This window comes from Polypterus senegalus, chromosome 7 (assembly GCF_016835505.1).
Source record: "Polypterus senegalus isolate Bchr_013 chromosome 7, ASM1683550v1, whole genome shotgun sequence".
In the NCBI taxonomy this organism is placed as follows: domain Eukaryota; kingdom Metazoa; phylum Chordata; class Cladistia; order Polypteriformes; family Polypteridae; genus Polypterus; species Polypterus senegalus.
In genome coordinates this window covers 16,041,188-16,053,725 of record NC_053160.1, presented here as the reverse complement: position 1 = coordinate 16,053,725, position 12,538 = coordinate 16,041,188, and the positions used below count along the sequence as shown (strand labels likewise).

At 38.1% G+C, this 12,538-nt stretch overlaps 1 protein-coding gene across 1 annotated transcript in view; it reads left to right on the top strand.

The window, feature by feature from the left end:
* wdr32 (WD repeat domain 32) overlaps positions 1–12,538 on the top strand; it is a 65,633-nt gene that overhangs the window by 26,268 nt on the left and 26,827 nt on the right. Inside the window, exon 3 of the mRNA XM_039758244.1 lies at positions 6,125–6,322. Within this exon, the coding sequence (XP_039614178.1) occupies positions 6,125–6,322 (198 nt within the window). The remainder of the gene's footprint in view (positions 1–6,124; positions 6,323–12,538) is intronic.

Here is a 12,538-nt window from a genome sequence, read left to right as displayed (position 1 = left end):
TTCTAAACTTGAGAAACTGGTCTCCTCGGTCCCCAGACATCTGTTGAGTGTTGTAAGAAGAAGGGGAGATGCCACACAGTGGTGAAAATGGCCTTGTCCCAACTTTTTTGGGATTTGTTGACACCATGAAATTCTGAATCAACATATTTTTCCCTTAAAATGATACATTTTCTCAGTTTAAACTTTTGTTCCGTGATTTATGTTCTATTCTGAATAAAATATTAGAAGTTGGCACCTCCACATCATTGCATTCAGTTTTTAATCACGATTTGTATAGTGTCCCAACTTTTTTGGAATCCGGTTTATATATATATATATATATATATATATGTGTATATATATATGTATGTATATATATATATATATATTGTATATATATATGTATATATATGTGTATATATATATGTATGTATATATATATATATATATATAACTTGTTAACTTGCAGACATCCTAAATTAGTCACCACATCATACATTTGCTTTGCCTATGCTCTATTTAGGAAGCATGCGTTAAAACATAAAGTAGTTCTTCAACTTGAAGTTAAGGTGGGCTGGGGGATTGCTCATCACTTTCTAATCTTGCCATGATGTTGAATTAACTGTTCAAATTGTTTTAAAAAAACAGTGCTGAAGTTGGGGTGAAATAGGCTGAAATGGAATTGACAATGTTTCTGACAGTGTCCTGGATAGCTCTGCTATTGATTTATCAAAGCAGAATTTGAAAATGTTTGTACTTACTGTAGATGGAGACTGGTCATTCTGTTTTAGGGCTGCAGGTTTCTTTTCAAGCTGTATACATGGCCATTGCAAGCTATCTAACAAGAGAACGCATTGAGTCGGGCATGAGGTTTGCAATCACGAGATGTACACACAGGGCACTGATGTTCTTAAAATAAAGGTATGCCCATAATGCACCCATAATCTGCTTCAACTGAAAATTTTGATATGACTAAAATACAGGACAATTTTTGCAAGAGTATTTTGAGCCACCTAAATTGGTGCTGATATATGGAACCATTCTGGGTAAAATAAAAGCAGCAGTTTGTCGCCATGGTGAGGGTTTGCATTTTTTTCATAGTTTATTTAATGGAGTCTTGCATTGTAATTCAGGCCTATTGTTTTGGCTCATAGCATCATCCTCTATTGGCATTTTTATACTAAAGGCGAGTTTTCCCCAACTGTTTTTATCAAATTAAAGCCCTGCTTGAAAAAGTGCTAATCTGTACTAAGATATTACTGCCACATCTTCTTGTTTCTGTTCATCTTTTCCCAGTTCTGTGTGGGATTGATGCGCTTGACCAACCTTCTCTAAACAGCTCGGTCAAGCCCTTTTCCTTCAGATCTGTTTTTTCTTTATCCAACCACCTCTGCTTTGTCCTCCCTCGCTTTCTCTTCTCCTGTACTTCCATTCCCATCACTCCTTTACCCACATATTCATTGTCTCTCCTCATCTCATATCCATACCACTTCAACCTGCTTTCCAGTACTTTTTTTTTTTTAGATATCTCTAAATATCTCCCATGTTTGTTGTACCTCTGATTTTCTCATTTCTTATTCGGTCCTTTTTTGTAACTCCATACATCCATCTCAACATTGTCATTTCTGACATTTTTAATTTCTTCTTCAGTTCTCCCTTTATTGTCTATGTCTCCGTTCCAATACATCATTGCTGGTTTTACCTTTGTCTTAAAAACCTGACCTTTAACCTTTGTATTAATTCATCAATCACACAATACCCCTGATACCTTCTTCAGTTTGTCTCATCCACACTGTGCTCTATAGGTTATCTCTGCATCTAGTTTTCCCTCTTGGGCGACCCCTGATCCTAGATATTTAAATTTAGCCACTATTTTTCAATACCAGGCCAGCTACATGAACTGACTGGTATCACTCCCACATACGCACTGGAAATGATCCTGGTTTAGTAAGTGTGAGACGGTTGGGCTTCTTTCATTTGTTCAGATTTTGGAAGAATGTTCAATGTTTCCACTTCAGAATGTTCAAATGTTTCCACTTCAGAAACAACACATTATTATTACCATTTGACATTAACAATTCTGAAAACCTTATGAGTTTACTTGTTGTCTTTCGAGTTCATTTTTATTGCTAATAAATTTCACAAGGCAGTAAGATTGTATATGTAACACCAAAATTCAGTGCACAATGTTCAATTTGTTTGATATTCAATATGTTTGCATTTTTAATTACTAGAAATTAAAAAGTGTAATTTATAAAATGATAATGAATTTCAGTAAATGTATTTGCATAATTTATGGTGTTCTTTAATGACTTACAGAGACTTTATTTATCTGATAGATGAGTACAGTGATCCCACGCCTATCGCGGAACTTACGTTCCAGACCCATCAGTGATAGGTGAAAATCCTCGATATAGAAAGACATTTGTTTATAGTTGTATATATCCCCCTCCCACATGCTTATTAAAACACACTGTAAACACATGTGATATGTGGATATCGAGCTAAGGAAATGCGTAACATAATAATAAAAATAATATACAGTAATAATAAAAATGTAGCGTACCATTGATTCATTCAAGCCGTAATGGGGAGCAACGTCCGCGTAACGCTTCCCTTCTTGGAAGATACAGGATGCTTGGGGCTATCGTAGGCCTTAAAACAAAACGAAAAGTTTGCTCACAACAATCTGACCACAAGCAAGGTTACGCGATACGCAGAGAACTGAGATGCGTCGGGGACCCACGCTTGCTGTTCTTACGAGATTACACCACGTTAGCAGCAGCCAATCAGAGCCCAAGAGAGTGAAAATCCCTCTCTGATTGGTTGAGTCTCATCTTTCAGCCAATAACGGGCCTTGTAAGAAATCATCTGGATACTGTAACGCAAAACTCTTTATCTACCGTAGTGACTGCTGAAAACTGTTTGCTTTGTTATGAATTGGCTGCGAAGTCCACTACAGGTAGGGTGTAATTATTGAATTTTTTCCGCGATATAGTTGGGGACATTATCGATTGGTTTCGTGTGTGTTCTAAATCTGATGTATACAGTATCTCACAAAAGTGAGTACACCCCTCGCATTTTTGTAAATATTTTATTATATCTTTTAATGGGGCAACAGTGAAGATATGACACTTTGATACAATGTACAGTAGTCAGTGTACAGCTTGTATAACAGTGTAAATGTGCTGTCCCCTCAAAATAACTCAACACACAGCCAATAATGTCTAAACTGCTTGCAACAAAAGTGAGTACACCCCTAAGTGAAAAATGTCCAAATTGTGCCCAATTAGCCGTTTTCCCTCCCCGGTGTCATGAGACTCGTTAGTGTTACAAGGTCTCAGGTGTGAATGGGGAGCGTGTGTGTTAAATTTGGTGTCTCACGCTTTCTCATACTGGTCACTGGAAGTTCACCATGGCACCTCATGGTAAAAAGCTCTCTGAAGATCTGAATAAAAGAATTGTTGCTCTACATTAAGATGTCCGAGGCTATAAGAAAATTGCTAACACCCTGAAACTGAGCTGCAGCACGGTTGCCAAAACCATACATCGGTTTAACAGGGCAGGTTCCACTCAGAACAGGCCTCGCCATTGTCGACCGAAGAAGTTGAGTGCACGTGTTCCGCGTCATATCCAGAGGTTGTCTTTTGAAAATAGACGTATGAGTGCTGCCAGCATTGCTGCATAGGTTAAAGGGGTGGCGGGGGGTTCAGCTTGTCAGTGCTCAGACCATATGCCACACACTGCATCAAATTGGTCTGCATGGCTGTCATCCCAGAAGGAAGCCTCTTCTAAAGATGATGCACAAGAAAGCCCACAGTTTGCTTAAGACAAGCAGACTAAGGACATGGATTACTGGAACCATGTCCTGTGGTCTGATGAGATCAAGATAAATTTACTTGGTTCAGATGGTGTCGAGCGTGTGTGGCGGCAACCAAGTGAGGAATACAAAGACAGGTGTGTCTTGCCTACAGTCAAGCATGGTGGTGGGAGTGTCATGGTTTGGGGCTGCATGAGTGCTGCTGGCACTGGGGAGCTACAGTTCATTGAAGGAACCATGAATGCCAACATGTACTGTGACATACTGAAGCAGAAACTGGGCCGCAGGGCAGTATTCCAACATTATAACGACCCCAAACACACGTCCAAAACGACCACTGCCTTGCTAAAGAAACTGAGGGTAAAGGTGCTGGACTGGCCAAGCATGTCTCCAGACCTAAACCCTATTGAGCATCTGTGGGGCAGATAGATAGATACTTTATTAATCTCAAGGAAAAATTCACAGATGGACGGTGGAGGAGCACAAGGTCTCTAACGTCCACCAGCTCTGTGATGTCGTCATGGAGGAGTGGAAGAGGATTCCAGTGGAAAACTGTGCAGCTTGTGTGAACTCCATGCCCAAGAGAGTTAAGGCAGTGCTGGAAAATAATGGTGGCCACACAAAATATTGACACTTTGGGCACAATTTGGACATTTTTCGCTTAGGGGTGTACTCACTTATGTCCAGCGGTTTAGACATTAATAGCTTTGTGTTGAGTTATTTTGAGGGGACAGCAAATTTACACTGTTATACAAGCTGTACGCTGACTACTTTACATTGTATCAAGGTGTCATATCTTCAGTGTTGTCCCATGAAAAGATATAATGAAATATTTACAAAAATGTGAGGGGTGTACTCATTTTTGTGAGATACTGTATATACACACAGTAGACAACAAATGGCCACACACTGGATTGAAATTTCAGCCTTGGTTCATTTAAAGCCTGAAATGAGACAAATCATGTAAAACTTTTTTTGTTTTTCCACCTGTCGTTGAAACCTCCCTTTTATAGGGTTTAACTACCAAGACTTTGAAAGTTTATCTTTTATTATTCTTCACACAAAAAAAGAATGCATTTCTTTTGTCTTAAAATATTTGTAAGATCAGAAAAGCTCTAATATGATTTGTGTTCAGTTCAGCCTTTATGACAACAAATCTTAACATTTTGTTAACTGTGTCCTTATGTTATCTACAGTGCCTGTAAAAAGTATTCACTTCGTTGAAAGTCGTCACATTTTGTTGTTATACAACATTAAATCACAGTGAATTTATTTTGCCGTTTTTGACAGATCAACAGAAAAAAAAACTAATGTTAAAGTGAAAAAAGTGCAAATTGATCTAAGTTAATTATAAATACAAAATGCTGAATAATTGATTGCATGAATATTCATCCCCTTTAATGTTACACAGCTTCATCATCACAGTGGCCACCAGTTGGACTGCCCAGAGTAATTTTCTGTGTATGCTGCTTTGTTTCCTTCATTTGCAATAGCGATTAGTTTGTATAAATCCAGGCCTTTCTTCTTCATCTTTTTAATTTATTGACATGGTTAGTAGTATTTTCAGCCGTTTTTAATCACAGATTTATAGTTAAAGTTATGTCTTCAAATTGTTTTTTGTTTTAAACCCTTTGCAGAAACTTCACAATGAGAACAATTACACTTTCATTTTGAATCTTATTAGATTTTTTCAGTTTCCTGCCAAACTAACTCATGTGCTTTGAGAAGTACGGTCAACTGACTTCCCACTATTTTCAAGTAAAAGGACAGTTAGTCCAATTAAAACAGACCCAGTGAAGAAATGCCTGCAAAATGAATCATATGAATGCAGTCTCAGGGGCAATTAATGTAATACTTGGTGCTAATTCTTTGTCCATTTAGCTGTTTTCAGAGGTGAATTGCACTTTTATACTGCTTAGTTCATTTTGCTTTCTGTATATTATTCCCCCATCGCTGAAGTCTTGCACCAACCCTCACTAACTGCAGTTGTCCTTTGCATTTCTTTTTCTGTTTCTGATTACATGTGTGATTGTGAACATATTGGCTTTGCACAACAGGCGACAAATGGTACAGTTAGAAACTTGTCAAAAACATCTCCAAACCTTGTGTGTGTGTCTTTATCCTTTGCACTGGTATTGCCGGCTGAATTGAATACTGAATCCAGATGTCAACTGTGCAAGCCATTCCTTGCCTAAAGTTGGAGATACAGCTCTGCGTGGTTTGATGACAGAACAAACTCTTTAAAGAACTCAAAGTTTGTATTAGTGCAATTGCTTCTTCTAAAGGGAATTTTTATTTCTCTTTTTTTTTTTTTTCCCTCCCTAGGTTTCTTGACAACAGACTGTTTGCAACATGCTCTGACGACACCACTATTGCACTCTGGGACTTGCGGAAGTTGAATTCCAAAGTATGTACTCTGCATGGGCACACCAGCTGGGTCAAGAACATTGAATATGACACTAATACACGGCTGCTAGTAACCTCAGGTTTTGATGGGAATGTTATAACATGGGACACAAACAGGTATTCTTTTTTTTTTTTTTTTCTTGATTTAAATTGTGTATTATATATATAACTAGCAAAATACCCGTGCTTCACAGCAGAGAAGTGTGTTAAAGGAGTTATGAAAAAGAAAAGGAAACATTTGAAAAATAATGTAACATTTGCTTTCTGTTCGTTTGCATAAGCACAGTCCTTCACCAGCAATTATTTAATGTTAGCTCAGACCCGGCACTTAAACGTTTCTCTCGCACTTTTGCTGAGTTTGTACTAAACACCATTCTATCCCTGACCATTTAATCTTCGTTTGCATAAGCCCAGTCCTTCACCAGCAATTTTAACTCAGTTACAAAGTGATCAAAAGTCTTGTTTATACCCTGAGTCCTCTCAGTAAACTTGTATCTCGTGAATATCGTATTCGTCTTAGGCATGACAAACGCAAGCGGCAGCGTGTCTATGAACTTAATTTAAAGTTAAGTTTTACACCTTGCTTTTCTATTCGTTTGCATAAGGTTAGTCCTTCACCCGCAAGTTTAACTTCGTTACAGCAATTTTAACTCCGTTACAAAGTGATCCAAAGTTTCGTTTATACCTTGTGTCTTTTCATTAAACTTGTATCTCCCAAATATCGTATTCGTCGTAAGCATGACAAACGCCAGCGTGTCTGTGAACTTAATTTAAACTTACGGTTTACACCGTGCTTTGTTTCCGCAGTAGCTGCACTTATGAATATGCTTGTATGCGTCACTCGCTTCATATTCTTTTGCTGCCTTCTCAATTGAGTAATGCATTTTTTGTTCAACGCTCTTTGGAGCTCTTCCTTGTTCTCTACGCATCGCTCACAGTCAGTTCACGGAGCCGCTCTCTTGTGTGATCTTGGATGTCCCCGGCTTTATTTAATGTTAGCTAAGACCCGGCACTTAAAAGTTTCTCTTGCACTTTCCCTGAGTTTGTGCCAAACACTAGACCATCTCATCTTCGTTTGCATAAGCATAGTCCTTCACCCAGTGAATATTTACCTTATATGGGCAGGCACTCAATTACGTGGGAGGCGTGATGATGCGGGACGCAACTCTGCCTCACACGGCGACCGAGGTGCAGGCTATGGCTGTATATATGGTCGAAAGTAGGTTCCAGTTATGAACGTTATGCGTAGAATTTCGAAATGAAACCTGCCTAACTTTTGTAAGTAAGCTGTAAGGAATGAGCCTGCCAAATTTCAGCCTTCCACCTACACGGGAAGTTGGAGAATTAGTGATGAGTCAGTGAGTGAGTGAGTCAGTCAGTCAGTCAGTGAGGGCTTTGCCTTTTATTAGTATAGATATATAATGTATAAAATTAGACTGACGTGGTACTAAACAAAAGTCATTGCCCATTCAAAACCATTCTTTTTAACACATTGTTTGTACAGTATGTGTTTACTGTTAATAGACATGCTATATAATACTAGTGAGAATACAAAACACATATGCTACAAAAAAGTAAGTCCTTATGTTTTCAATAAACCTGGTAGTATCTTGGCAAGAAAAACATAGGCCTCAAGGCACCCTAGTTATTCCTTGTATCTGCGGAATTCCAGTAATGGCCGCCTAATTAATGAGGTAGCAATTTGCTAGACCAGTGTTTCCCAAACTCTGTCCTGGGACCCCCTATGGCTGCAGGTTTTTGTTCCAACCACCTTTTGCTTTTAATTAGACTCCTGGGCTAATTAAGTGAACTTTTATTTCCCAAGTTCTGTGTTTTGGGAACAATATAGAAATTAGAAAACTAAGTTTGGTAAAACATTTTGTACCAAGCAGTTATATAGGAATAATGTATTCTTTTTCTTTGTAACAGTATTTTCATCTTGATTTTTATTGTACTTTTCAAGGTGTTCGAATTATTTAAGTAATCCATTATTTACTAATTAGTGGGTCTGACGCTAATGTAGTTGCAGCCTTTGATTATTCGTGTTGTTTGCCAGCGTGTCTGCTCTGCTCATTTTTAAATGTCATTAATAAGATACAATGAAGGGGAAAAACTGCACAGAGAGCAAAATATAATGAACTAAACAAAATAGAGTTAAGCATTTAAATCTATAAAAAAGGCAGAAATATTTCTAAATGTCTTATGAATGTAATGTGCTTTTCTCAATGTAGAATAAGAGAAAAAAATCCCAGCTAATTAAATGAGCTCAGTGTTATCATGAGTTGTCACTGATTAGGATTCTGGTTGGAACAAAAACCTGCAGCCACAGGAGGTCCCCAGGACCGAGTTTGGGAAACACTGAGCTAGACCAATAAAAGACTAGCACAGCTGCCTCGAGGAGAAGTTTGCAAATGGCTTAGTTAAAACCTGTTGAGAAACTATACAGCTATAGTTTTGTGTCAACAAAGCAATGACCAGAAAGCAGTAAACACACCAAACTGGATTTTCAGGATGTGATGTTCATGTTATCATATAAAAAGTTGGAGAAGCTGGGCCAGTTGGAGACTGATAATTCAGTAGAACTACCAACAACCTGCCTGTATCGGATGAACAAGGCTTAAAAGACAGAAGTGATCCATTGAAGTGATCCATCACCAAAGTGCACTCTTCAAGCAGATGAAGAAGTCTTAAAAGAAATACTCTTGTGTTGCAGCTAGATACCATTCTTGTGGAAATGAAGCAAGAAGAGGAGATTGCAGCATATGAAAGACCATGAAAAATACAGAAACAGTGGCTTAAAGTCTTATGGAGCGATAAGTGCAAATCTGAAACACCAACATAATTTATTTCTATAGAACATTTACATACAAGGCATGTAGCTCCACGTGTTTACCAAGATGTCAAAGAAACAATTACAAGAAAAAAAAACGTCAAATTTGAAATAAGTATATGTATGAATGAATAAGTGACATACCAAAATAGTAAATACAAATAAATCAATATGCCCTTAAATTATACAGATGTACAAAGGAGAGTCCTTCATTATGGATTTGGTTTTAAATCTCTCATGATTATAATAAGTAGAAGGCCATGGTCAGATAACAGTGGGAACAGGAAAAAAAAAAGGCCCGGTTTTGAGATGCTGGAATAAAAACAAGTTACAGGTCCTCAGTTGGCATCTTCATTAAACACAAACCGAATTTCAGTGTCATCTGCAACAGAGAAAACACGATTCTGGGATGCAGGCTCTATAGATAAGAGTTTCAAAGAAAATGTCTTATCTAAAACTGGCAAATGAATAATTTACAATGGACAGAAGAACTCTGCCATTAGACAGAATTTTTCTGGAAAAGTGTATTATGGCCAGCATTCAGGTGTTATCCTTTCTTTGTGGCCGATGACACTGGCATTTGGCGTCTATTTAAAGCAGAAGCCTACCAAGGACCTGTACATTCTATGTTTCTCAAACTACAGGCTTTGTTGTGATTGATCATCTTATGCATTTGTCAATTTGGGTCTTCCCCCTCTTTTTCTCTTCTGGTTAGATCCAGTTTGCACTCTTCTCACAAGATAGTAGTAGATACCTTTGTATGGAATCTTGAATTTCTTCTCAGTCTGTCGCATGGCATAACCTTCTTAAAAAATAAATAACAACAGACTGATGTGTTCCTTGAGAAAGCTGTTTCATTGTGGTCATTTTTTAACTTTAGGAATGCCATTTCCTTGGAGCAACACTGAACAAAATAACAGATTTCAGTGGTGCTAATGCAATTAGAAAGTTTTCTCTAATAACCAATTAGTATTAACATATGACTAATTACAGATAAGTTAAGAGAGTTGACCTCTAGGACACTGAAGAAATAGTTCCTGAAACTGGGGCTTTGCAACCATATGTGAATAGTAAATTACAAATCATTTCAAGTAGTAATGGCCAATATGCACCCTAGTAATCCCTTGGCTATATTTCTAAACCAATTTATTGGTATCTCGCTAAAAAATTTGTATCAATTTCTATCAAACCATGAACATTTTTAGGTGACCCCAAACTTTTTGCAGTAGTGTATTTAATATGTTGATTGAAAGCACAGAACATACAAGATGCAAAGCATTTTATCACTGCCAACATGAATAATCAGGCAACTTTTTAGCACCCTGACCAGTTAAAGTTTGGGATTAAAGGCTATAAGTGATGCCATTGTGGCTTATAAACATTGAGTAGCATTAAACAAATGATACTTTCAATATTTAAAGAGTTTCTATTTTTACCAAAATGCTAAAAGAAAATGAGTATATGTGAATTTGTAGATTAAACCATTATGTTACAGTTTACATTTGGATTTGGAGTTAGTGCTTTTTTTTCTGTTTCCTACTCCTGTAACCCAATAATTGCTTCTGACTATACAGGTGCCAGTCATAAAATTAGAATATCATGACAAAGTTGATTTATTTCAGTAATTCCATTCAAAAAGTGAAACTTGTATATTAGATTCATTCATTATACACAGACTGATGTATTTCAAATGTTTATTTCTTTTAATTTTGATGATTATAACTGACAACTAATGAAAGTCCCAAATTCAGTATCTCAGAAAATTAGAATATCAATTAAGACCAATGCAAAAAAAGGATTTTTGGAAATGTTGGCCAACTGAAAGGTATGAACATGAAAAGTATGAGCATGTACAGCACTCAATATTTAGTTGGGGCTCCTTTGGCCTGGATTACTGCAGCAATGCGGTGTGACATGGAGTCGATCAGTCTGTGGCACTGCTCAGGTGTTATGAGAGCCCATGTTGCTCTGATAGTGGCCTTCAGCTCTTCTGAATTGTTGGGTCTGGCGTATTGCATCTTCCTCTTCACAATACCTCATAGATTTTCTATGGGGTTAAGGTCAGGCGAGTTTGCTAGCCAATCAAGAACAGGGATACCATGGTCCTTAAACCAGGTACTGGTAGCTTTGGCACTTTGTGCAGGTGCCAGTTCCTGTTGGAAAATGAAATCTGCATCTCCATAAAGTTCGTCAGTAGCAGGAAGCATGAAGTGCTCTAAAACTTCCTGTAAGACGGCTGCGTTGACCTTGGACCTCAGAAAACACAATGGACCAACACCAGCAGATGACATGGCACCCCAAACCATCACTGACTGTGGAAACTTTACACTGGACCTCAAGCAGCGTGGATTCTGTGCCTCTCCTCTCTTCCTCCAGACTCTGGGACCTTGCTTTCCAAAGGAAATGCAAAATTTATTTCCATCAGAGAACATAACTTTGGAGCACTCAGCAGCAGTTTTGTCTTTAGCCCAGGCGAGACGCTTTTGACGCTGTCTCTTGTTCAAGAGTGGCTTGACACAAGAAATGCGACAGCTGAAACCCATGTCTTGTATACGTCTGTGTGTGGTGGTTCTTGAAGCACTGACTCCAGCTGCTGCCCACTCTTTGTGAATCTCCCCCACAGTTTTGTTTCACAATCCTCTCCAGAGTGCGGTTATCCCTATTGCTTGTACACTTTTTTCTACCACATCTTGTCCTTCCCTTCGCCTCTCTATTAATGTGCTTGGACACAGAGCTCTGTGAACAGCCAGCCTCTTTAGCAATGACCTTTTGTGTCTTGCCCTCCTTGTGCAAGGTGTCAATGGTCGTCTTTTGGACAACTGTCAAGTCAGCAGTCTTCCCCATGATTGTGTAGCCTACAGAACTCGACTGAGAGACCATTTAAAGGCTTTTGCAGGTGTTTTGAGTTAATTAGCTGATTAGAGTGTGGCACCAGGTGTCTTCAATATTGAACCTTTTCGCAATATTCTAATTTTCCAAGATACTGAATTTGGGACTTTCATTAGTTGTCAGTTATAATCATCAAAATTAAAAGAAATAAACATTTGAAATACATCAGTCTGTGTGTAATGAAGTTTCACTTTTTGAATGGAATTACTGAAATAAATCAACTTTGTCATGATATTCTAATTTTATGACCGGCACCAATACAGCCCTGTTTGATACAGTAAACATAAGTGTTGTAGGTGACCTAAAAATCAAAAGAAACAAAAATGTATGAATTTTAATTTGTCAATAATTGTTAGTATTCAGCTTGACTGATTCTCTGCCAAATGTTTTGTTAAATTTATGTTGTTCTGTGTGGCAGCTACTTGTCGACACTGCCTCTCTCAAAACGCTAGATGGCAGCTCCCCTGTAGTGTTGCGTACATGGAGTTCGGTTTCTCAGCCCTGTTGGGTGCCGCCAGTGGGAGCTTTTGAAGGACCTGGGGACTCATGCTTTCTCTATAGCCCAGAAGTACTAGGTAGTCACAAGGATGGACGCCCCAAAGTACTTTCGGGCT